Source organism: Mobula hypostoma, chromosome 10, assembly GCF_963921235.1.
Source record: "Mobula hypostoma chromosome 10, sMobHyp1.1, whole genome shotgun sequence".
Taxonomy (NCBI): Eukaryota; Metazoa; Chordata; class Chondrichthyes; order Myliobatiformes; family Myliobatidae; genus Mobula; species Mobula hypostoma.
Window position 1 is genome coordinate 104,572,954 of NC_086106.1, and position 27,577 is coordinate 104,600,530.

Below are 27,577 nucleotides of genomic sequence, written 5' to 3' on the forward strand. Positions count from 1 at the left end.
ACTTCATTGTCTCATTAGACATCTTTCAAAATAAGAAGTCCAGTATATGATGTCCATAAGTATGGAATGATTATTGCATCTTGGGAGTTTAATATATCTGATTTTAAATAATATTCATATAGCATTCATAATTTTGACTAGCAGAAAATAGAAAATAGTTTTGCTGTGAATCTTACCAGAAAATAGTCTAAGAATACATGAAGGGAGGGTATGAGAATAGAGGGGACAAATAAATTAAAATCTCATTATATTAATTTCTTTCCTGCATTTTGAAGCCAAATAGAAAAATGGATAATGAATGATTTAAGAAAATTGTAAGAATATAGATAGCTTGTTCATCACTTCTGTATTGAATTCACTAAATGCTTCAATTAAATTGAATGTTTGCAAAGTGAACAGAGCAGATTGCTAGTTTCAGGTAGAGGTTACAATACAGTATTGTCATTGTATTTAAGTAGTATACACAAGAACAAATGAACTGAAAACTGTAAATGGGGTTTGTTTCATTGATATCTGTCAAAGAGCTGTTTCTTACTTGTTTGCTAACAATTTAAAATGTACCTGTTTTGCTACAGACATCATCATTTTGTTTCATTCTTTCTGGTACAGGTGGCCCCAGAAGAGTATAAAACTAGCATTGGTCGGGTAAATGGATGCTTAAAGAAAAATCTTCCCATCAATGTGAAGTGGCTTCTTTGTGGTTGTTTATGTTGCTGTTGCACCTTGGGCTGCAGTCTGTGGCCTGTCATCTGTCTTAATAAAAGAGTAAGTAGTGTGCAATTCTTCATAAATTGTGGACAAACTAATGCTAATAAGTTGGTGTACTTATGAAGCCTTGTTTTCAGCCTTTCTCAAAGAAATACTGATTTTCTTGTTCTTGTACATGTGCAAAAAGCAGTAATCCAAAAGACCATAAAACATAGGACAAAAAATAGGATATTTGGCCCATCGAGTTTGCTCTGCCATTCAATCTTGGCTGATCCTTTTTCTCCCCTCCTCAGCCCCACTCCCCAGCCTTCTCCCCATAACCTTTGATGCAGTGTCCAATCAAGAACCTATCAAGCTCTACCTTAAATACACCCAATGAACTGACATCCACAGCTTCCAGTGATATCAAATTCCACAAATTCACCACCCTCTGGCTAAAGAAATTTCTCTGTATCTCTATTTTAACCGGATACCCCTCTATCCTGGGGCTGTGCCCTGTTGTCCTAGACTCCCCTACCAAGGGAAACATCCTTTCCACATTTACTCTGTCTAGGCCTTTCAACATTCGAAATTTTTCAATGAGATCCTCCCTCAACCTTCTAAATTCCAGCAAGTACAGACCCAGAGCCATCAAATGTTTCTTATATGATAACCCTTTCATTCCAGGAATCATCCTTGTAAACCTCCTCTGAGCTCTCTCCAATGCCAGCACATCTTTTCTTGTATGAGGAGCCCAAAACTGTTTACAGTACTCAAGGTGAGGCCTCACCAGTGCTCATAAAGGCTCAGCATCACATCTCTTCTCTTGTATTCTAGACCTCTTGAAATGAATGCTAACATTGCATTTGCCTTCCTCACCATTGACTCTCCCTGCAAGTTAACCTTTAGGGTAACTTCTATAGTTGTACCATGGAGAGCATTCTGATAGGCTGCATCACTGGGATGGAGGGGCTACTGCACAGGACCAAAAGAAGCTGCAGAAAGTTGTAAATTTAGTCAGATCCATCTTGGATACTAGCCTACAAAGTACCCAGGACATCTTTAGGGAGCGGTATCTCAGAAAGGCAGTGTCCATTATTAAGGACCTCCAGCATCCAGGGCATGCCCTTTTCTCTCTGTTACCGTCAGGTAGGAGGTACGGAAGCCTGAAGGTACGCTCAGCAATTCAGGAACAGCTTCTTCCCCTCTGCCATCCAATTCCTAAATGGACATTGAATCTTTGGACACTATCTCACTTCTGTTTTTAAATATACAGTATTTCTGTTTTTGCATTTTTTAATCTATCTAATATACATAATTGATTTACTTGTTTATTCTTATTATTTTTATTTATTGCTTTTTTCTTTCTCTGCTAGATTATGTATTGCATTGAACTGCTGCTGCTAAGTTAACAAATTTCACGTCACATGCCGGTGATAAAAACCAATTCTGATTCTGCACAAGGACTCCCAAGTCCCTTTGTATCTCAGAGTTTTCGATTTTCTCCCCATTTCGAAAATAGTCTGCACATTTATTTCTACTACCATAGTGCATGACTATTCTCCTAATCTGTCTAAGTCCTTCTGCAGCCTACCTGTTTCCTCAACATTGCCTGCCTCTCCACCAAACTTCATGTCATCTGCAATCTTGACAACAAAGCCATCTATTCCAGTATCTAAATCATTGATATATAGCATAAAAAGAATCAGTCCCAACACCAACCCCTGTGGAACACCACTAATCACTGGCAGCCAACTAGAAAAGTATCCTTTTATTCCCACTCGCTATCTCCTACCAATCAGCCAATGCTCTAACCATGCCAGTAACTCTCCTGTATTATCATGGACTCTTAATTTGGTAAGCAGCCTCGTATGTGACACTTTGTCAAAGGCCTTCTGAAAGTCCAAATATACTGTACAACAACCATTGCACCCCCTTTATCTATCCTACTTGTAATTTACTTCCAACAAGTTCATCAGGCAAGATTTTCCCTTAAGGAAACCATGCTGACCTTGTCCTATCTTGTCCTGTGTCATCAAGTACTCTATAACCTCATCCTTAACAATTGACTCCCAACATCTTCCCAACCACTGAGCTCACGCTAAATGGTCTATGCTTTTCTTTCCACTGCCTTCCTTTTTCATGAAGAGTGGAGTGACATTTGCAATTTTGCAGTCCAATGATTTTTGAAAGATCATTTCTAATGCCTCCACTGTCTCTACCGCTACCTCTTGCTTTGTTATATACCCACTCTTTTGCTTTTGCAGTAGCTTTGACTTCCCTTGTCAGCTATGGTTGTACTATTTTGTTATTTGAGTAATTCTTTGTTTTTGGAACACATCTATCCTGTACCTTCCTTGTTTTTCCCAGAAACTCGCAGCATTGCTGCTCTGCTGTTATCCCTGTCAGCATCTCCTTTCAATTTACTTTGGCCATCTTCTCTTTCATTCCACTGTAATTTCCTTTACTCCACTGGTCACTACTGTTATATGTGGTAACTCCGAAAAATAAGACCAATTGAAAGGAAAACAAGGGAACCAGGAGATAACTCATGTATGTTTGTTTTTCACTTTAAGCAAGGCACACATTGTATGACGAGGTGATGTATATCATTTATGTAGTTTGTACATATAACCATAATGAATTATATAAGCAAAATTTATATATTTATAATAATGTATTATATAATCAAACAATATATTTACAATATTACTCACATATTACTGATATATTAAATACACAACAATCATCTTGCCTGAGCAGCTGGTGTCCATGTTTAATCTTTTCCAAGTATTGGCAGACAATTTGATCATTAGGGTTTGCAACTGACTCTACTACTATCCATGCAAACATGAGGAATTCTGCAGATGCTGGAAATTCAAGCAACACACATCAAAGTTGCTGGTGAACGCAGCAGACCAGGCAACATCTCTAGGAAGAGGTACAGTTGATGTTTCGGGCTGAGACCCTTCTACTGACGAAGGGTCTCGGCCCGAAACGTCGACTGTACCTCTTCCTAGAGATGCTGCCTGGCCTGCTGCGTTCACCAGCAACTTTGATATGTGTTGCTGCTACTATCCATGATTATTTGAGGTGCTAGTTGAAGAATACACACTCAATAACATTACCTGCCTTTACACATACAGACTAGCCTGTTTTCTGCTGTGTTTACAAAATAATTTTCAAAGATTTCGGCATTTGGCTGTTTTATTTAATGTGAAATATTTCTTTTCAACAACATATTAAATTATCTAGAACCATGGTTTTACATTTAGGAAAACTCTTTGTATCCCAGGATAAGAAATATGCTAATTTGTTTGCATTTTCTTTTACATGATACAATATTTTTCATTTTCTCTTTCCCTAATTCAACTTCTTATCAATGCAATCTTTGTTCTTTTTTACCTGGTCTTGTTTGCCTTAAACTTCAAATATCTGCATCTCTACCATTTGCTGAAATTCAAAATCCTCAGTGTCTTTTACTCACTTTTCAGAATTTTCTTTCCATTCAGGATTTTTCCAACAAATTTTAAGTCTTTTGTTGTTTTGACTCCTCACTGTAAATATATAAATGTCTCTTAATAACTTAGGTTTTTGCATTTTGTCTTTTTTTTGCCTCCATCAATGTTGACATGGTGTGTGGGGATTCACATCGATGCACTTTGTGTGGGTTTTTAATAGGTCATCTTTTGAGTAAATTATTTATTGCATTTGTAGCAGTTAATTAGTTTTAATGATTGTAGAGGGTTAATGATTTTCTTTTCTAATTGTTTATGGTTGTGTTTTACATTGTGATGCAATGGGTTAAGGTCATTATTCCTCAGTTGCTTCCTCCCAGTGGTTGTTTGCTCCTCATAGAATCACAAGACAGGTCCTGACTATTAAGAGGCACCATTGACATGATCATCATGCAACAAATCTAAGAAAAATATCAGAAGATCCATCATCCATAATATAGAGTCATCTTTGACTTCACAAAAGACCACTGGAGGATTATATAGGATCCTTCTTGAATAAGGCTTTCCTCAAAATTGTCACCATCCTCTTCTCTAGGATACAATGCAACCCATGATTCTCACCAATGGCTTCTGCACATTTACTACTCCCCGTTGCCCTTGTCCTTGAGCCACTGCAATTCTTCTCTAGAAGATACACTCACAACGTGGCTGGTAAGATAGCTGAAGGTTTGTACCCAATAAAAATGAAGGAATAGCAATATATTTCCAAGCCATTTCCCATGTATTTGTTGCTCTGGTCTTCCTTGTTGGTAGAGCTTATTTGTTTGGAAAATATAAAAAAAAATTTATGGGAGTAATTACATATTGCAGCCATGGTGTGTCAATGGAGAGAACAAATGTTTTGGATTATAATGGAGTAATAATTAAATGGGCTGCTTTGTCTTTCCTGTATGTTCATCTGTTTAAAATTTGTAAGAGTTGCACTCAGCCAGTCAAGCAGATAGTATGACCTGTGCCTTTATATGTGGTGGAAAGGCTTTCAGGTATCAGGATGTAAGTAACATGCACAAAACACTGGAGGAATTCAGCAGGTCAGGCAGCATCTGTGGAAACGAACAGTCAACGTTTCGGGCCGAGACCCTTCAGTCCTGATGTTCCACCTCCAGCATTTTGTGAGTGTTACTTTGACCCCAGCATCTGCAGAATATTTTGTGATCAGGATGTAAGTGACTTGTCAGAGGATATCCAGCTTGTGATGTGCTCTTGTTGCCATAGCATTTGTGACTAGTCCAGTTCAATATGCAGTCAATGATGATCAACTCCACTCAGAGTTTTTTTAATGTTAAAAGATTTGGTGATGGTAATGCAACTGAATGTCATGCATAGGTGGTTATACTCTCTTTTTGGAATGTAATGCCATGCCATTACACTAACGATTTTCTAATTCCTCTTTGAAAATAGATCTCACCTCCCAGAAATCTCCCTGATAGGATGGAATTAATCAACCGTTCAACCTTTGCTATCTTCACTCCATACCCGATCTATTTCACTTACTGAACAATACAGTGGATTCTAGTTAGTTGGGCCATCAGATAATTGCGTCAGCTGCTTATTTAGGATAACTCTTAAAGAACAAAAACTAATTGAAAATAACTGGATTCCCTTTGTTTACTTGGAGCTATACCACTTAATTGGGGCAGAACACTGTTGCTGAACAATTTGTAACTAGTGTCAGGCGCGTGTGCTTGTGTAGCTGTTAGATACTACTCCATGCTTAGAGCAAACTGTTTTTAAATAGCATCAGGTGTGTGTGTGTGTGTGTGTCTTCAAAGGCACTGATTTTTTTTGTCACTAATAGTTGGCAAGAATAAGCAGTCAGACAATTCAGAACCGTTTTGTTCACTGCGCTTTCATGCATTCATGCTTGGAGATCCCAGATACAACTGGGAGTTAAAGTGAAATGATTTCACTACTTACAAGTTATGAACTACGAAGGTATCGACAATCATCTTGAATGTTACAAGGAAAATGAAAATTTGAAAGATGCAATTGATAGCATTGAATGAAGGCAGTCCATTATCTACACTAAGTGTCTGTGTTGATTTTGTTCATTTATAGTGAATCAAAAGAATGTACCAGCATAATCTGGATGAATTTCTCTATTAATAACTATAAGGAACTAATAGACAGTTTTATGATACTGTTAGCAGTATTAGTAATGTTCTAATTAGTTTTGTATTTTACTTAAATGCATAAATTCTCTATGGTAGCTTTTTATTTTTTTTACTATTTCCTTGAAACCTCAATGAATTGGGGCAGCCGCTTAATTGGGCCAAAATGTCCCAGTCCTGATATATCCCAATTAACCAGACTCTGCTGTATTACACACTTGCTGCCTATGTGTATGCAAAGCTGGAGATGGAGCTCCAAAATCATTGAATCCTTTCTTGAAGCATAGAAGTACATGAACCTAGAGATAACCGTTCTAAGACAAAATAACTTCAATAATCTTCCCTGCCACACAATGTCCCCCTAATAATCAAGATCTGTGATGAGATCCCGATTAACCTGAATCACTTATCATATTTTGAAAGTAGAAAGGGAAAGTATCAATATGAAAATCTACCATACCTCCAATGTACCAGCATAACTTTAAGCTGCCTGTTGAAAATTAATGATTAGGAACCAGGACCTCAGGTAGCAATGGTCCCTGACCATTCCCAATATTTGTCTGATGCACATACACTCAGGCTGGACACTAGATTCATGAAACAAACATTTCACTGTGATCTCTATTGAGGCTAACGATTTCCAGGAGGACAGCAAACACTTTTGGGAACATGCTTAAATCTCTCTGAGAAGCTGTAACATTCTCCCTGACTTATTGGAATCCCCAGACCAAGACAACTCAACCATCATGGAAGATGGGACCACACACTTAGTCTCTGGGAATAATTACAACCAGCAAGTAAAATATGAAGTAATCCAATCAACCTATATGTGGAATATTTACTTGTGCCATGTGGGGCAGAGTCCGTGGCTTTCACTTGGGACTTGTCAGTCCAACAGAACTGGAGTTGATTGAAGTCATCTTTGACCCTAAGGGACAACTGAGGAAATAATCAGAATGAGATTTGTTATTGCTGACTGTTGCTCACAAGATGATGTGAAATTTGTTGTTTTGCGGCAGCAGTACATTGCAAAGACTTTGCTATAGATTACAAAATTAAACAAATTGTGCAAAATAAAATGAGACAGTGTTCACAGTTCAGAAATCTGGTGGTGGAAGGGGAAAGCTGTTTTTGAATTGTTATTTCTGGATCTCCAGGTTTCTGTCCCTCCTCTCCAATGATAGTATTGAGAAGAAGGTACGTCCTGGATGACGGGAATCCTTAGTGATAGATGCTGTCTTCTTGAGGCACCAGCTCTTCAAGATCTCCTCAATGTTGGGAAGTGTTGTGCCTATGATGGAGCTGACTGAGTCACCAACCCTCTTGCAATCCTGTGCATTAGAGCCTCCATACCAGCCTGTGATACAACCAGAGTACTTCTACACTTTACATCTATAGAAAATGCAGGAGCCTTCAGTGGCATCCTGAAGCTCCGAACAACATAGAGCCACTGGTGTGCCGCCTTAGTGATTGCATTATTGCATTGGACCTATAGTAGATCCCCTCAATGAGGAATGATGTGCATTCTCTTATCTTCCCCCTCCTGAAATCCATAGATTAGGTTAGATTATGAAAGTCAGTTCTATTATTCTTGCTGACATTGAGTGAGAAGTTGTTGTGACACTGCTGAACCAGCTGTTCGATTTCATTCCTGTACTCTTCATCCAGGAGGTTGTATTACAAAAGGCATTCAGATGGAACAGTGTTGCTCTAGTGAACCTTAGATTTCTTCATTCCTGTACTCTTCATCCAGGAGGTTGTATTACAAAAGGCATTCAGATGGAACAGTGTTGCTCTAGTGAACCTTAGATTTCTTCATTCCTGTACTCTTCATCCAGGAGGTTGTATTACAAAAGGCATTCAGATGGAACAGTGTTACTCTAGTGAACCTTAGATTTCTATCATTGGATGGATGATTGTTTTGTTTAGACACCACTGATGCCAGGATAAACAAAGGAAGTTACATACCCTGTTTTTACAATGCATCTCTCTAATGAGAGGATGAGGAGATAACACTTGTATATTCTGCTCTTAAAGTCTGTACTAAAACATGTTAGTAACATTTTCTGCCAGAAAGGTGAACTTGGATGTAGCGACTGGTGCACCTGCCTAGAAGTGAATGTTGGTGTATTTATTCAACGTGCATTCCTCTTTGGAAATTTTTGAACAGAAGTGATTATTATGTTGGCAAAAAGTGACAGTCACACATTGATATTTGTAGCATTTAGCAGATAGTAGTAATTGGGGTAGTATTGATTGAGGGAGGACTATTGCTATTTAGTTTGTTGTGCTGAATAGGCAGATAAGATTTCAGCTTGATGTGTAAAAGAACTGACAATGCAGCAGTCTTACATATTTAGACTATATATTAAGTTGGCCATAGTCAGAAACATTTTCATTATAATGCATCCTTTTTCACGACATCTCAGATTTGTAGGTGCTGTAACATAGGAAACTTAGCAGTTAGTTTGCTCAGACAGGCTTCACTTTGATTTGTGTAAGTGATCCCTATCAGCCAGAGTATCTGGAATACTCTCTGCTCTTGTTCAAGGTAATCTGAACTGTTCTTTTGCAACAGTAAATAACAGCAAATAACATTTCATTGTAATGCCTTACACAAAATTATGACACTTTCCATCAGTGAAATGTTATAATGAAGTTTGTGTTCAAGTTTATGAAGTGGAATTGGACTAACAGTCCTCCGGCCTGTGCTATCATCTGGGTAGTGGCTGATGCATTGAAGCTGATTCTAACACCTCAAGGGCTTTCTTAACTAATGTTGAAATTAGCAGGTAGATGAATGTTTGAGTCTTGTATTTTTCTAAGAGAATTATTACATTACTACAGGAAGTAAACCATAATATTTAGTATATTGTATCTTGGTGTAATGACAAATTTGCTGAAGCTCCAATAGAAATGCCATAAAATTTTACAACTTTGAGGATTTAAAGAATTAAACACAATGTAACATTCAAACATTTCTAAATTTATTGTTTTTATGAAGGAAGTTTGTGAATATCAGCAAAATATTATTCAAGACTTGACAATTATAACGGGGATGTAGTTAACTTTATTGATGTAAATTAGATAAGTCCTGCTAATAATACAATTATCAAGAAATGTACAAGAGCTATCTTATAATCATGCTCTTGGGCCATTCTGTGAATATTCAGGACTATTTTGGCTATGGACCAGCTTTGCAAACAATAGTGATGCCCAAGGTCGAAAACTTTGTTTGCTACAGAACAAGTATCATAGTTGAGCAGATTTGTACACTGTATATCAAGGTGACCAGGGAGTGGGTAGAAGCAGAAGACTTGGTAGGGAGAGAAGAGGGGTCACTTGATGGATATCCCTTTGATGGTAGGGTGTAGTAAAGATTGGGCCATTGAAGGATCTAGGCCTGGGCTAATTTTGGCTAACAGACTTTGGAAAGTACAAAGGCCAGTGTATAGGAGTTGGCTTTGATGGGCTTCTGACACCAGCATTAAGTTACTTGCTACTGGAGAATGATGACATGTGAAATGCAACAGACACTTCAAAGTTTAAGTTCAAAGTAAATTTATTATCAAAGTACATGTATGTTAATATGTACTGTCTAACTCTGGAATTCATTTTCTTTTGGGCATTCACAGCAAGTACAAAAAACACAATAGAGTCAATGAAAGACGCAACCAATAGGACAGACAAACAACCCATGTAAAAAAAACACAACAAAGTGTGCAAATACAAAATTTAAAAAAATATATATCAGCAATAAATATTGAGAACATGAGATGAAATGTCCTTAAAAGTGAGTCAGTAGGTTATGAGAACAGTTCAGTAATGGAGCGAGTGAAGTTGAATCAAGTTATCCACACTGGTTCAAGGCCCTCATGGGTAAGGGGCAATAATTGTTCCTGAACTTGGTGGTGCGAGTCATGAGATTCTTGTACCACCTTCATGATAGCAGCAGTGGGAACAGAGCACAGCCTTGATGGTGGGGGTCTTTGGTGGTGGATGCTGCATATGACAGCACTCCATGTAGATGTGCTCAGTGGTGTGGAGGGCTTTAACTGATGGACTGGGCCATTTCCACTATTGTTTCTAGGCTTTTCTGTTCAAGGGCATTAGTGTTTCCATATCAGGCCGTGATGCAACCAGTCAATATACTCTCTACACATCTATAGAAGTTTGTCAAAGTATTAGATAACATGCTGAATCTGCAAACTTTTAACAAAGTAGAGACACTGCCATGATTTCTTCATAATGGCACTTGGGTGCTCGACCCAGGGCAGATCCTCTGACATGACAACACAGAGGAATTTAAAGTTGCTGACTGATCCCCTGATGAGGACTGGCTCATGAACCTCCAGTTTCCTTCTCCTGAAGTCAATAATCAGCTCTTGCTTTTGTGACATTAAGAGGCTTTTGTTGTTGCACCATTCAGTGATATTTTCAGTCTCCCTCCTATATGCTGATTTGTCACCATCTTTGATTTAGCCATCAACAGCAAACACCAGCAAGCTTAAATATGGCATTGGAGCTGTGCTTAGTCTCACAGTCATAAGTATAAAGCAGAGGACTAAACACAGAGCCTTGTGGTGCACCTGTGTTGATGGAGATTGTGAAGATGTTTTTACCAACCCGAACTGACTGGTCTGCAAGTGATCAAGGATCTAGTTGCACAGAGGTATTGAGGCAAGGTCTTAAAGCTTATTGATTAGTTTTGAGGAGGTGGTAGTATTGAATGCTAAGCTGTATAGTTAATGAAGAGTATCCTGATATATGTGTCTTTGCTCTCCTGATGTTCCATGGTTGAGTGAAGAACCAATGAAATGCTATCTGCTGTTGACCTGTTGTGACGGTAGGCAAATTGGAATGGATGCAAATTCATTTTCAGGCAGAAGTTGATGTGCTTCAACACCAACCTCTCAAAGCACTTCATCGCAGTGGACTAGTTATTGAGGCAGGTTACCTTGTTCTTCCCAGGCACGGTGTAATTGAAGCCTGCTTGAAGCAGTTGGGTACCTCAAACTGCCGAAGCAATAGGTTAAAGATATCGGTGAACACTCCAGCAATTTGATCAGCACAGGTCTTTAGTACTCGGCCAGGTACCCCATCTGGACTGGATGCATCCCGTGGGTCCATTGACTGTACATTTGCTAACAAGGTACTGGGTAGAGGAAGTTTCATACTTCAGCATTTTAGCCAAGCTTGGAGTCCTCCTCTCCTCCCTTTCTTTTGGATGCGGCGATGTACCTTCATCTGCTTAAAGGTGCCATACTTGCATGCTTGACAGTTAAGTCTGTCAAGTCCTTCAGAAGATTGTGGAATCACTAGTTTGTTAAGATGGTTCAGAAGTACTTTTATTCAAGGGGAATTACAGGCTCGGGATTGCAGTAAGAGCAGGTCAGAAGTAGCACATTTGGAAGCTTTGGAAGCTACCTACAATACGTTGCTGTGGTTCACCAGCGCCATTTTGCACCATCTTGCACACTTGGAAGTCCCCTGTGGAATTTCAGGAATTATATAAGTTGAGCTAAAGAGCATCCAAACCACATTTTCAGCTGTGTGGTGCTGAAATAAAAAGCTTTGGACAATCAAATTTCTAAGTTAAGAGTTTTTAATGTCAAAGTAGATCATAAGCACAGACCGCAATTTGAAGAACTAGTTAGCTGAGAATTGTCAGTTGATAAGACACACATTCTAAATCCTTTGTATCTGTCAATCATCATGTCTTGACATAATTATGCTGCTTGAGGACAAAGTATTCTCTTCTACTACCTCAAGATCATATTAAAATTGTGGTGCGGCCTTATTTAGTGGATTGCATTCAATTTTGGTCACTCCATTGTAGAAAAGATGTCTAAGTTTGCTTTATCATAATGCTGCTTGGATTAGAGGGCTTGTGCTGTAGCAAACGTTAAACAAAACAAGGTTATTTTCTCTGGAGCAGCACAGGTTGAGTGGTGACTTGATAGAAGTTTATAAAATTGAGGGATACTGATAGAGAAGATGATCAGTATCTTTTCCCAAGGGTTGAAATGTCTAATACTAGAGGGTGTGGATTTAAGATGAGGGGGTTGTTCAGAATGGTAGGTGCCTAGAATATGTTCCCAGAGGCAGGAGATCTGTTGGGAATGGTGAGGGTGGAGCACTGCAGGAGGATAATGGGACAGGTGGCAGAGGAGGAGTATAACGGCTAGGCAGTGGCATGGGTACAGACACACCCAGCCTGAGCCACCAGGCAAGGTCATTTGATTCCAAACAATTAGTTTATTAATCATTACAGAAAGTCTCCCTCGTGCTTCCCACTCCCTTCCCTCTCCCTCCCCCTTTTCCTAACCATGATTAGCCTCTCCCTGCCCTCTTCCCACTCTCAGTCCACAATAGAGACCCTTATCAGGTTTACCATCACGCACGTATATCATGAAATTTGTTTTATTTTTGCAGCAGTAGTACAGTGTGATACATAAAATTACTACAGTACTGTTCAAAAGCCTTGTGCACTTGAGATGCGCACACACACAGTGGTGCTAGAAAGTTTGTGAACCCTTTAGAATTTTCTATATAAATAGGACCTAAAATGTGATCAGATCTTCAAGTAAAACTAGATAAATTATACAAAAAATTGTACCTTTTCATTTATTTATTGAGAAAAATGGAAGAAGTATGTGAACCTCTAGGATTGTCAGGTCATTTAAGGGGGAAATTAGTCAGGTGTTTCAATCAATGGGATGACAATCAGGTGTTGAGTGTGGGACGTCCTGTCCTGCTTAAAGAACATAAACCTGGATCTTCACCACCCAGGTTTTTGGAAGTGTGACAAACCTTGATCAAAGGAGATTTCTAAGGACTTCAGAGAAAAAAGTTGTTGATGCTCTTCAGTCTGGAAAAGGGATGCAGAAACATTTCTAAAGAGTTTGGGCTCAACCAATCCACAGTCAGGCAGATGGTGTACAAATGGAGGGAATTCAACAACTTTGTTACTCTCCCCAGGGCTGGTCGACCAATAAAAATCACTCCAAGAGCAAGGCATGTAATATTCCAGGAGGTCACAAAGAACCCCTGGGTAACGTCTAAGGAGTTACAGACCTCTCTTGCATTGGCTAATATCAGTGTTCATGAGTTTACCATCAGGCAAACACTGAACAACAATGGTGTGCATGGCAGGATTGCAAGGAGAAAGCCACTACTCTCCAAGAACATTATTGCTTGTCTGAAGTTTGCTAAAGACCATGTGGATAAGCCAGAAGGTTATTGGAAGAATGTTCTGTGGCTGGATGAGTCCAAAAAGAACTAGTTTGGCTTAAGTGAAAAGAGTTATGTTTGGCGAAAAGCAAGCACTGCATTCCAGCATAAGAACCTCATCCCATCTGTGAAACATGGGCCTGTTTTGCTACCTCAGGACCAGGATGGCTTGCCATCGTTGTTGGAACTATGAATTTTAAAATGTACCAGCAAATTCTACAGGAAAATGTCAGGGTATTCATCTGTGAACTGAAGCTCAAGAGAAAGTGGGTCATGCAACAAGACAACGACAGGTCAGTCTACCAAAGAATGGTTAAAGCAGAAGAAAGTAGGCCATATGTTGAGTAATGATGAGTTTGAGTACAGAGAGGAAATTAAGAACCTGGTGGCATGGTGCGAAGACAACAACGTATCCCTCAACGTCAGCAAGATGAAGAAATTGGTTGTTGACTTCAGAAGGAGTAGCGGACCGCACGACCCAATTTACATCGGTGGTGCGCAAATGCAACAGGTCAAAAGCTTTAAGTTCCTCGGGGTCAATATCACAAATGACCTGACTTGGTCCAACCAAGCAGAGTCCACTGCCAAGAAGGCCCATCAGCGCCTTTACTTCCTGAGAAAACTAAAGAAAATTTGGCCTGTCCCCTAAAACCCTCACTAATTTTTATAGATGTACCGTAGAAAGCATTCTTCTAGGGTGCATCACAACCTGGTATGATCTTCCGTCCTTGGACTCACTTTACACCGCACGCTGTCGGAGCAGTGCTGCTAGGATAATCAAGGACACGACCCACCCAGCCAAAGCGCTTTTCGTCCCTCTTCCCTCCGGGAGAAGGCTCAGGAGCTTGAAGACTCGTACGGCCAGATTTGGGAACAGCTTCTTTCCAACTGTGATAAGACTGCTGAACGGATCCTGACCCGGATCTGGGCCGTACTCTCCAAATATCCAGACCCGCATCTCGGTTTTTTTGCACTACCTTACTTTCCATTTTTCTGTTTTCTATTTATGATTTATAATTTAAATTTTTAATATTTACTATCGATTTGTAATCCAGGGAGTGGGAAGCACAGAATCAAATATCGCTATGATGATGTACGTTCTGGTATCAATTGTTTGACGACAAAAAAAGTATAAAGTATAAATTTCATGTTTTGGAATGGACGAGTCAAAGTCCTGACTTTAGTCCTATAGAAATGTTGTGGGAGGACCTGAAGCAAGCAGTTCATGCAAGTAAGTCCACCAGCATTCCAGGGTTGATGCAGTTTTGTAGGTGGAAAGGCCTAAAATTCCTCCAAGCCTATGTTCAGGGCTGATCAACACTTAGCAGAATCATTTGATTGAAGTTATTGCTGTACAAGGGTGTCACTCCAGTTACTGAAAGCAAAGGTTCACATTTTTTTTCCAACAAATACATGTAATACTGGATCATTTTTCTCAATAAATAAATTAACAGCTTTAGTGTAATCTTAATTTAGTTTTAAGACATGCGTGAAGATCTGATCACATTTTAGGTCACGTTCTGCAGAATAGAGAAAATTCTAAAGAGTTCACAAACTTTCTAGCACCACTGTGTGTGTGCATGTTTATATATGTCTGTGTGTATGTGTATATCTATATCTATCCCATCTATATACTACTAAAACTCTCATGCTCTGTCTGTCTGTTTGTGACCTCCAATTAGCACAAACGGTGCATTACAGCGGCACTTTTTTTGGCTAAATCGAATTAAAATGCGCTAACTTACAGAATGCAAGCCAAGTTCAGGGTTATATATTCGTAAAAAATTGCTCATTCGCCAAAAATCAACAGGCTGGCTTTCACCCAAGACCCGATCGGCCATCATGGAAATTGGGACGCGACAGCCCGATGCATGCGCACGACCAGTCTCAGCAGTGACACCTACCGAAGCAAAAGGGCAGGGCAGCTCTATTTCGAGGGGTCACATTCTGCTCATCACCATCAGCATGTACAGGATTGGGACAGATCTAACTGCACCCATCAATAAGAGATAATTAAATCTTATTGTAATGACATACTTCGAGACACCTATAAAACCCTTTGCTGCAGTCAAAGGACAGCGGTGACTATATCACATCCATTTAGGAGAATGCCAACCACATCATCAAGAATAATCAGCATTCTTTGGTGTTAGTGCTTCGTATTTTCTATCCAGCATAAGGGTAAAAAAAAAAATGGTCAGCCTAATTATGCCACATGGAAAGGGAAGGGGGACATTATGGTCAAGAGATGACGCCAAACGTCGTCGGGAAGCGGCAAGGAGAGGGAGAGAACAAGAATCGGATGAGGCCAGGGCCGCAAGACTCTAGGATCAAAGAGTCAGGACAAAAAAAGATGAGAGAAGAAGAGAGTGAGGAGGAGAGGCATGCACATCTCCAGGATCAGAGACAAACAGCAGAAGAGCTGACGAGATGTGGGATGAAAGGGCTGCACGTCTCCAGAATGATAGAAACAGGCACAGAAGGAGGAGAGAGGAAGAGACAAAAAGGCTGAGAAATGCACGTCTCCAGGATCAGAGACAGAACAAATAGCAGAAGAGATGAAGAGACAGGGGATGAAAGGACTGCGCATCTCCAGAATGACAACAAGAGGCACAAGGGTGGCAGATAAACCGGAAATGATGCCATCAAAAGTGTCCTTCGTTTAACGAGGAGGAGCTATATTTGCTATGCGTCGTTCTTCTTTAATAAATTGAAGTTTTCTACTTCAGTTTCCAAAGCAAAGCGATACCAGTAGCATTCAGGAAAAATTAATGTTCGTTCTTTTCACATCAGACTGCACTACCCTTCTCTCAAAGGGTGCCCCAACGGGTCAGTCACCCAGTTGTCTAGTGTGTGTGTGTGTGTGTGTATATATTTATATTCTCTGAAATAAATATATATATATTTCTCTCTCTCACTCTCACTCTCACTCTCACTCTCTCTCTCTCTGTAAATGTTCACATCTCCTAAGGCAGTGTGCTGCAAAACAGCAGTCTCTCCTTTTTTCCATGACTTATTTGTTTGCAACTGAGTGATATGAACTGTAGAGCGTTTGCCTAAGTATTTTTCTTTTTGGCTTCCAATATCTCCAGTCATGCTTTGAAAGGGCGAACACAACTACAGCTGTGAAGATCCCTGCTGCACCTGATGACCCTGTGATCTCTGTCTCAGAGGCTGATGTTAGGCTGTCTTTAAAGAGAGTGAACCCTCACAAGGCGGAAGGCCCCAACGGAGTACCCGGTAGGCTCTGAAAACCTGTGCCAACCAGCTAAAGGGAGTACTCAAGGACATTTTCAACCCCTCACTGCCACGAGCAGAAGTTCCTACCTGCTTCAAAAAGGCAACAGTTATACCAGTGCCTAAGAAGAAGAATAATGTGGTCTGCCTTAATGGCTATCGCCGGGTAGCACTCACATCAACAGTAATGAAATGCTTTGAGAGGTTGGTCATGTAGACTGAACTCCTGCATCAGCAAGGACCTGGACCCATTGCAATTTGCCTATTGCCACAATAGGTCAACAGCAGATGCAATCTCAATGTCTCTCCACACGGCTTTAGACCACCTGGACAACACAAACACCTACGTCAGGATGCTGTTCATTGACTATAGCTCAGCATTTAATACCATTACCACAATCCTGATTGAGAAGTTGCAGAACTTGGGCCTCTGAACCTCCCTCTGCAATTGGATCCTCGACTTCCTAACCGGAAGACCACAATCTGTGCGGATTGGTGATAACATATCCTCCTTGCTGACAATCAACACTGGTACACCTCAGGAATGTGTGCTTAGCCCACTGCTCTACTCTCTGTATACATATGACTGTGTGGCTAGGCATAACTCAAATACCATCTATAAATTTGTTGACGATACATTGTTGGTAGAATCTCAGATGGTGACTAGAAGGCGTACAGGAGTGAGATATGCCAACTAGTGGAGTGGTGCTGCAGCAACAACCTGGCACTCAACGTCAGTAAGACAAAAGAGCTGGTTGTGGACTTCAGGAAGGGTAAGACGAAGGAACACATACCAATCCTCATAGAGGGATCAGAAGTGGAGAGTGAGCAGCTTCAGGTTCCCGGGTGTCAAGATCTGAGGATCTAACCTGGTCCCAACATATCGATGTAGTTATAAAGAAGGCAAGACAGCAGCTGTAAGAGTTTGAAGAGATTTGGTACGTCAACAAATACACTCAAAAACTTCTATAGTTGTACCGTGGAGAGCATTCTGACAGGCTGTGTCACTGTCTGGTATGGAGGGGCTACTGCACAGGACCGAAAGAAGCTGCAGAAGGTTGTAAATCGACTCAGCTCCATCTTGGATACTAGCCTACGAAATACACAGGGCATCTTCAGGGATTGGTGTCTCAGAAAGGCAGCATCCATTATTAAGGACCTCCAGCACCCAGGGCATGCCCTTTTCTCACTGTTGCCATCAGGTAGGAGGTACAGAAGCCTTGAAGGCACACACTCAGTGGTTCAGGAACGGCTTCTTTCCCTCTGCCATCCAATTCCTAAATGGACATTGAATCTTCGGACACTACCTCACTTTTTTTTAAAAATGTATTTCTGTTTTTGCACAGTTTTAAAAATCTATTCAATATGTGTAATTGATTTACTTGTTTATTATTATCATTATTATTATTTAATTTATTATTTTTTTCTCTCTGCTAGATTATGTATTGCATTGAACTGCTGCTGTTAAGTTAACAAATTTCACGCCACATGCCGGTGATAATAAACCTGATTCTGATCTCTCCAAAAATTCATTTCTCATGGCTTTTACAAGTATTTGCTGTTTATTCTATGATTAACATAAAACCCAGAAGTAAAAAGTAGTTTCAGAGGTTGCACAGAACTCCAAAAGCGAAGAAAAGAAGCAGCAGGTGTAAATTATTGGGATTAAAGGATGCAGATGTCCAGATTAAATAAAGAGGGAGTTGATATTACAGGAGTACAGTCGTACCTGGATAAAGGGTTAAAGTGGATGATATTGGTAGTCCAAGTTGTTTTATGTATTTGCACAAGGATATTGGCCTACTTGAGCATTCAGCTTCACTGTAATTTAACATATGGAAAAAGGTGCTGTTTCATCCACCCACTACATCCCCACTATTCCTCACTGCAATTCAATTGATCATAATTACCTATCACACTTGTTTGAAAATTGATGGACTTTGAATAACAATTATCTGTGCTGATTATTGATGTTGCTATTAAATTTTCAGCTCTCAGTCATTGCACAGTGCTTAATTTTTCCAAATTACTGTTATTAGTAAATTAAAAAAAAACATTTGCACTCTGTCATAGAACATTTTTATTCACTCTACATCGCTACAACTTGAAAACTGTTTGATTTACACCTTTGTTCAGAGTAAAGATCATCAACCTGAAATGTCAATGCTGTTTTTCCTTTTTCCATTGATGCTGTTTGACCAGGAATATTGTTTTTGTTTCTGTTTCAGAGCATTCTTTTGTTGTACTACACTTGTCTTTGGAACATTCCCTATTAACTTGCAGCACCTCACAAAAAGTAATTGTTTCAATATTACTCATGAAGTGATTATTTGTAGGCTTGTAGACTTTGCAGTTTCTCAACTGCAGATATAAATCACTGCCATTGTAATATTGCACCAGACATAGATGATAAGATATAGGAGCAGAATTAGGCCATTTAGCCCATTAAACCTGTTCAGCCATTTTGTCATATAGGAGGTACATGTAAGGAGGAAGTGTTATTTTCATTGTATTACTATATTTCTTCTTCTGCAAAAAGTTGTATAAAATGTTTGCAATACATTTTATAATTCCTAAGAATGGTGAATTTACAAACAAATTATCTATTTTCTTAATGTTAAAACATTATTTCCATCTCTTTCTACTCGTGCTCCCCGACTTGTTGAGCATTTCCACTATTTTCTCTTTTTGTAAAAAGATTTTCTTCTGTGCTTGCTTCAGAACATAAAACAGTACTGTCCCCACGGCCCATGATGTTGTGCCAACCTTTCAACTTGATGATTCCCTCCCACATAGCTCTCCATTTTTCTTTCATTCATGCACCTATCTGACTTCCTAATTTCCTGAAATTCCTTTTTAAGGCTAATGCCTATTAATGCTTTCTTCTTGCTGCTGCCAGCAGGAAGGAGGTACGGGAGCCTCAGGACCCACAACACTAGGTTCAGAAACTGTTATTACCTGTCAACCATCAAGCTCTTGAACCAGAGTGGATAACTTCACCCGATTTCCCTCACTGAATTGTTTCCACAACCTATGAACTCACTTCCAAGGACTCTTCATCTCATGTTTTGAATTTCTTTTTCTTCTTAATTTATTATTATTATTATTATTTCTTCAGCTCAAGCTGATAAAACTTGAGCTATGGAAATAGCCAAGCACATTCATTTCCCAATTGTTAGGAACTTTCAGACTATTCTAGCGGAGTTCAGGGCTTTAGCTTTCTGGAGATTTTCCTAAGTATTGCTTTGTAGGGCTAACTGTTTAATGCTTTTGTGTAATAACTTTGGGATGATACCAGTTGTAGATATTGTCCCAATAGTGATGTACCCTATTCATGTTTCATAGTTTTTCAATTTCCTCTCTTAATTCAGGATATTTCTGGTGGTTTTCATTATTGATTTCTGTAGGTTATGTTGTTTGGAATGGCTTTATCTATTAATTAAGTTGTTCTTGTTTATCATGTAATATTATTTCCGGACAGTTATTATGGATCGTACTATCTGTAATAAATGATTGGTTGTAATATAATTTGTAGGACTCTGACTCTAAACTGGATCAGGCTTGTATTTATCATAAGGTATAGTGTCTTTTATGAGTTCGTATTTTAAAAGCAAGATTTTGGTGAATGATGTTTGCCACTTGATTGAGCTATAGGATCCTGCAGTGAGTTGAATTGTTCCTGGTTGCTCTTAACATTTTCTATATTTATCATCTTGAAGTTGTTGGTCTTTTATTATATATTTTTGATAAATTTTGTGTTAACCGCCTGGTCCTGTATTGCCACAGGGGACCTCTCTGTTTCTGGGAAGAGGTCTCTAAGCCAGATGTTCGATGTTTCCTCATAGATCCTGTATCTATTTTGTTCAGGTTACAGGGATGTCTTCCATGGAGGGGCATACTCTTACATTGGTTAACTTTTTCTTCTGTAGTGATAATTTCTTCATTTTACTTGGTTGTGCTTTCATTTAAGTTTTGAAGTGTGTATTACTTATCAGAATTGCATGTGCTCACATGGCGCGCTGATTCCTGTTTCTGTTGAAGAAAATATATCCTTAGAAGTTTTATCTGATTGTTGTGTAGCTTTTTAATGTCTGTCATTCCTCTTCCTTCTCCTGTCCAAGGTAATGTTAATCTAAATGCATTTGAGTGTATATAGTGTTTTCTAAAAATTTGTCATTTCCATTCTTACTTTTCTTTGTAAAATTTCCAGACTGGTTATTATTATTACTTCTTTTTCTTTTTTGTATTTGTACAGTTTGTTCTCTTTTGCACATTAGTTTTTGTCCATCCTGTTGGATGCGGTCTTTCATTTATTCTATTGTGTTTCCTAGATTTACTATGAATGCTCAGGGTTGTATATGGTGATGTTTATGTACTTTGATAATTTACTTTGAACTTTTGAACTTAATACCATTAATATTTTGAACTTAATACTCCTGCTATTTAATAGTGTTGTTACTATGTAAATAGTGTCAAAAGTGTTTTGGTCTTTATGATTTTTAAGTAGATTGGTTATTATATCTCAGAATTTGATTAAATGGGTAAATGTGGAACTATCAAATTTGTGATCAGCAGCTTTTCTAATGTTATAGCAAATTATAACTTTTTGCAGAATTAATCTTTATTTACCTTACTGTCTGCTTTATTGTATAAATGCTTTGTGTTAAGTATAATGCTAAAAGAATATCTTCTTTTCTGTCTTTTCCAGACTAGAAGATCAATACAAAAGCTGTTAGAGTGGGAAAACAACAGATTGTATCACAAGGTAAAAACTCAGTAATTATGCATTGTGTATTCACACATTATAATTCTGTTATTTTATCACTTGAAAATGAAGCTTTCTTGCAGGCTATTGATTAAAAGTTATCAGCGTGGATTTTCAATGTAATTTCCACATGGTGGCGCTCTATTTTGTTTGTACACTAACATCTGGACCTGAGGGAAAATATTAATACTATATTAATGTGGCCGCCATGGTAGCACGGCTGTTAATATGATGCTAGTACACCTCGGGGCTTTGGAATTCAACTCCAGCACCATCTGTAAGGTGTCTCTGTGCATCCTCTCCTTGGAATGCATGGGTTTTCCTGGATACTCCGGTTTCCTCCCACAGTCCAAAGACCTACTAGGTAGGTTAATTGATCATTGTAAATTGTCCTGTGTTAGGTTAGAGTTAATCACCATTATCGGGGATTGCTGGAGTACCGTGGCCTGAAGGGCCTACTGCGCCCTGTATCAGTAAACAATTAAATAAATTATCTTCTTCACAGTCAAACTATTGTATTAGGAATTAGAATTATCATTTGATTGACTGTGAAGGTTTATTTTAGGGAGGGCTGAATGAAGTTCGGACAGCACAGTAGCTTGTGATTAGCACCCCACTTTACAGTGTCAGCTGTAAGGACAGGGTTCATTTCCCACCGCAATCTGTAAGGAGTTCATATTTTCTCCCTGTGATTGCTTGGGTTTTCTCCAGGTGCTCTGGTTTCCTCTCATGTTCCAAAAGACAAAGATTGGTGGTGTTGTGGATAGCAAAGAATACAGCAGCATATAGATCTGTTGCAGAAATGGGCAGGGAAATGGTAGATGGAGATTAACCCAGCCAAATGTGAAGCATTCCACCTTGATAGCTCAAATGTAAAGAGGTAGTACGTTACGGCCAAGTCCCTTAACAATGTTGATGAGCAGAGGGATTTTGGGATCCAAGTTCATAGCTCCTTCAAAGTGGCTACACAGGTTGATAGAGTGGGTAAAAAGGCATATTGCATACTTGCCTTTATTAGTCAGGGCATTGAGTTCAAAGGTCGGGAAGTTATGCTGCAGCTTTATAAAACTCTAGTTAGACCGCATCTGGAGGATTACATACAATTGTGGTCGCTCCATTATAAGAAGGATGTTGAGTCTTTGGAGAGAGTGCAGAATGAGCATTGAATTGGAAAAGGATAATTGAGTCACCAAAATCCTCCAATATTCTGCAAGCAGATGGTTTAATAATTCACTGATTTTTTTATTATTGTAGATAGTTGAGGTTGGATTACTTTTGCACTTGAAATTTGACAAAATGACATAAGAACAGAATTATGCCATGTAAGGTACGCTCTGCCATTTCAAAATGGCTGATCCTAAATCCCATTCAACCCCCTACACCTGTCTTTTTACCATACTCCTTGATGTCCCAACCATTCAGGAATCTATCAATTCCACTTTGAATATACCCACAGACTTGGCCCCCACTGCACTCTGTAGCTAAAAAAAATTCCTCCTTATTTTTTGTTTTAAAAGGTCACCCCTCGATTTTGAGGCTGTGCCCTCTAATTCTAGATACCCCTACCGGAGGAAACGTCCTCTCCACATCCACCTGTCCTTTCAACATTTGGTAGGTTTCAGTGAGATCCCCACTTATTTTTCTAAATTCGAGTGAGTGCAGGCCCAAAGCTGCCAAACACTCCTCATATTATAAACCCTTCATTCCCGGAGCTATCCTCATGAATCTCCTCTGGACCCTCTCCAATGACAGTACATCCTTTCTGAGGTAAGGGACCCAAAACTGTTGACAATACTCCAAGTGTGGCCTGATTAGTGTCTTACAAAGCTTCAGCATGGTGTCCTTGTTTATATATTCTATTCCCCTTGAAATAAATGCCAACATTGCATTTGGCGCCTTTACCACAGACTCAGCTTGTGAATTAACCTTCTGGGAGTCATGCACGAGGAGTCTTGAGTCCCTTTGCACTTTTGACGTTTGAATTATTTCCCCATTTAGATAATAGTCTGCACTACTGTTCCTTTTACCAGAATGCATTATTATACACTTCCCAATACTGAATTCCATCTGCCACTTTTTTGCCCATTCTTACAATTTGTCTAAGTCCTGCTGCAATCATATTGCTTCCTCAGTGCTACCTATCCCTCCACCTATCTTTGTATCATCCACAAACTTTGCCACAAAACCATTAATTCCACTATAAATCATTGATAAACAATGTGAAAAGTAGCGGTCCTAATACTGACCTCTGAGGGACACTAGTCACTTGGAGCCAACCAGAAAAGGCCCCCTTCATTCCCATTTGCTGCCTCCTGCCTGTCAGCCTCACCTCTATCCATACCAGTATATTTCCTGCAACACCATAGTACTTTATTTTGCTAAGCAGCCTCATGTGAGGCACCTTATTAAATGCCTTCTGAAAATCTAAGTTAAATGACGTCCACCCTGTTTGTTACTTCCTCAAAGAATTCAAACAGATTTGTCAGACAAGATTTCCCTTTACAGAAACCATGCTGACTTTGACTTATTTTAACCTTTAGTCTCCAATTACCCTGAAACCTTGATAATGGACTCCAACACTTTTCCAAATACTGAGGTTGGGCTAACTGGCCTATAATTTTGCCCTCCTCCCTTCTTAAAGAATGGAGTGACATTAGCAATCTTGCAGTCCTCTGGGACCATTCAAGAATCAAGTGATTCTTAAAAGATCATGACCAATGCATCTGTCATCTCTTCAGCAACCTCTTTTAGGACGTATGGTCCAGGTGACATCCACCTTTTAAGACCTTTCAGTTTGCCTAGCACTTTTTCCTTTGTAATAGCAATGGCACTCACACCTGCTCCTTGGCACTCACAAACCTCTGGCAGACAGCTACTGTCTTCCACATTAAAGGCTGAAGCAGTCATCTGCCATTTCATTGTCCCCCATTACTACCTCACCAGCATAATTTTCCAGTGGTCCAATATCAACACTCACCACTCTTTTATTCTTTATATAACAGAAAAAACTTCTAGTATCCTGCTTTATATTATCAGCTAGTTTGCACTCATATTTCATCTTTTCTCCTCTTGTAGCTTTTTTAGTTGCCTTTTGTTGGATTTTAAGTGCATCCTAATTATCCAACTTCCCACTCCCTTCTGCTACCTTGTATGCCCTTTCATTGGCTTTTATGCAGCCCTTAACTTCCCTTGTCAGCCACAGTTGCTTACCCCTGCCATTTGAGAACTACTGCTTCCTGTGGGCACATCTATCCTGCACCTTGTGAATGATACCCAGAAACTTCAGCAACCTCTATTCTGCCGTTATCCCCCTCCAGTATCCTCCAATCCACCTGGGCAAGCTCCTCTCTCATGCCTCTGTAATTCCCTTTATTCCATTGCAATACATGAGACTTGGGCTTCTCCCTCTCAAATTGCAGTATGAATTCAATCATATTATGATCTCTGCCTCCTAGGGGTTCCTTTATGTTAAGCTGACTAATAAAATCTGGGTTATTTCACAACACCCAATCGAAGATAGCCTTTCCCCGAGTAGGCTTGAGCACAAGCTGCTTTAAAAAGCCATCTTGTTGGCATGGAGGATTCCTGTACTGTGGAAGACGCCCTGCCTCGTCCCTGTGCCGAAGACGCCGCGCCACAGCGGCCTCAATGACTACAGACCGGTGGCATTGACCTCCCACATCATGAAGACCCTGGAGAGACTTGTTCTGGAGCTGCTCCGGCCTATGGTCAGGCCATACTTAGATCCCCTCCAGTTCACTTACCAGCCCTGACTAGGAGTTGAGGATGCCATCATCTACCTGCTGAACCGTGTCTACGCCCACCTGGACAAGCCAGCGAGTACTGTGAGGGTCATGTTTTTTGACTTCTCCAGTGCGTTCAACACCATCCGCCCTGCTCTGCTGGGGGGAGAAGCTGACAGCGATGCAGGTGGATGCGTCCCTGATATCATGGATTCTTGATTACCTGACTGGCAGACCACAGTACGTGTGCTTGCAACACTGTGCGTCCGACAGAGTGATCAGCAGCACTGGGGCTCCACAGGGGACTGTCTTGTCTCCCTTTCTCTTCACCATTTATACCTCGGACTTCAATTGCTGCACAGAGTTTTGTCATCTTCAGAAGTTTTCGGATGACTCTGCCATAGTTGGATGCATCAGCAAGGGGGATGAGGTTGAGTACAGGGCTACGGTAGGAAACTTTGTCACATGGTGTGAGCAGAATTATCTGCAGCTTAATGTGAAAAAGACTAAGGAGCTGGTGGTAGACCTGAGGAGAGCTAAGGTACCGGTGACCCCTGTTTCCATCCAGGGGGTCAGTGTGGACATGGTGGAGGGTTACAAATACCTGGGGATATGAATTGACAATAAACTGGACTGGTCAAAGAACACTGAGGCTGTCTACAAGAAGGGTCAGAGCCGTCTCTATTTCCTGAGGAGACTGAGGTCCTTTAACATCTGCCGGACGATGCTGAGGATGTTCTACGAGTCTGTGGTGGCCAGTGCTATCATGTTTGCTGTTGTGTGCTGGGGCAGCAGGCTGAGGGTAGCAGACACCAACAAAATCAACAAACTCATTGGTAAGGCCAGTGATGTTGTGGGGGTGGAACTGGACTCTCTCACAGTGGTGTCTGAAAACAGGATGCTGTCGATAAGTTGCATGCCATCTTGGACAATGTCTCCCATCCACTACATAATGTACTGGGTGGGCACAGAAGTACATTCAGCCAGAGACTCATTCCTCCGAGATGCAGCATAGAGCGTCATAGGAAGTCACTCCTGCCTGTGGCCATCAAACTTTACAACTCCTCCCTTGGGGGGGGGGGGGTCAGACACCCTGAGCCGATAGGCTGGTCCTGGATTTATTTCATAATTTACTGGCATAATTTACATATTACTATTTAATTATTTATGGTTCTCTTACTATTTATTATTTATGGTGCAACTGTAACAAAAACCAATTTCCCCTGGGATCAATAAAGTATGACTATGACTATGAACAAATTCTCTCTCTTGTGATCTGACACCTACCTGATTTTCCGAATCCTGCTGCATGTTGAAGTCTCCCATTACAATTTTGTCATTACCCTTATTACATACCTTTTCCAGTACCCTTTGCAATCTCAATCCCACATTTTAGCTACTATTTGAAGGCCTATATATGATTTGCATAATGTTTTTCTTCACCCTTGCATTTTCTGAACTCCACCCACAAAGACTTGGCATTCTCTGACCCTATGTCACCTCTTTCTGAAGATGTATTCCATCTCTTACCAACAGAGCCACATTACTGCTTAAGCCTTCCTGCCTGTTCTTCTGATACAGAGTATATCCCTTGATGTTAAACTCCCAACTATGACTTTCTTTCAGCCACGACTCAGTGAAGCCTACAGCATCATACAGACCAATCTCTAATTGCGCCACGAGTTTGTCCACCTTTTTACAAATGCTATGTGCATTTAAATACAGCACCTTCAGTCTTGCATTATTCACTGTTATGAATTTTGTCTCATAATAATTTCTCCTCAATTAAATTTACTTTTCTTGTTTTGGAATTAGCTTGGGTTGCACTGGAAGTTAAGTAAAAGGAAATGTGAGTCCAGTAACATGATGGAATATGTAAGTACAACTGCTTTCTAGTCATACAATTTTTGACATGTGTGTATATATAGCTTGTTAGTGTCTTCTGAGGAGATGCAAGTAACTGGTAATGATTTTAAGGTCATTGACATTCACCTGTTCTCATGAGCTTAGGCAATGTCATATGTGAAGAAGATGCTGGAGAGTTTCACATCTGAATTTAATCTCATTCAAGCCTACTACATGCATGAACAACTTGTAGCGGGGTCCACTGGATAGCATAGAGTATCGATATCATATGCGAACAAAAGATAAGTTAAGGCTTTTGATATCATTCCTAGTCAAAACTGCAAAGTTGGCACTGGAATGTGTGGCACCACTTGCAGGCTGCCTCTAGCACATTCTTGGGTTGTGTTGGTTGTTAACACAAATGATGCTTTTCACTGT

The 27,577-nt window shown here is 39.9% G+C and overlaps 1 protein-coding gene across 1 annotated transcript in view; it reads left to right on the plus strand.

The window, feature by feature from the left end:
* The window catches only part of chic1 (cysteine-rich hydrophobic domain 1), a 62,691-nt gene that overhangs the window by 22,578 nt on the left and 12,536 nt on the right, over positions 1-27,577 (plus strand). Inside the window, exons 3-5 of the mRNA XM_063060962.1 lie at positions 610-765; positions 21,495-21,551; positions 27,110-27,169. Of these exons, the coding sequence (XP_062917032.1) occupies positions 610-765; positions 21,495-21,551; positions 27,110-27,169 (273 nt within the window). The remainder of the gene's footprint in view (positions 1-609; positions 766-21,494; positions 21,552-27,109; positions 27,170-27,577) is intronic.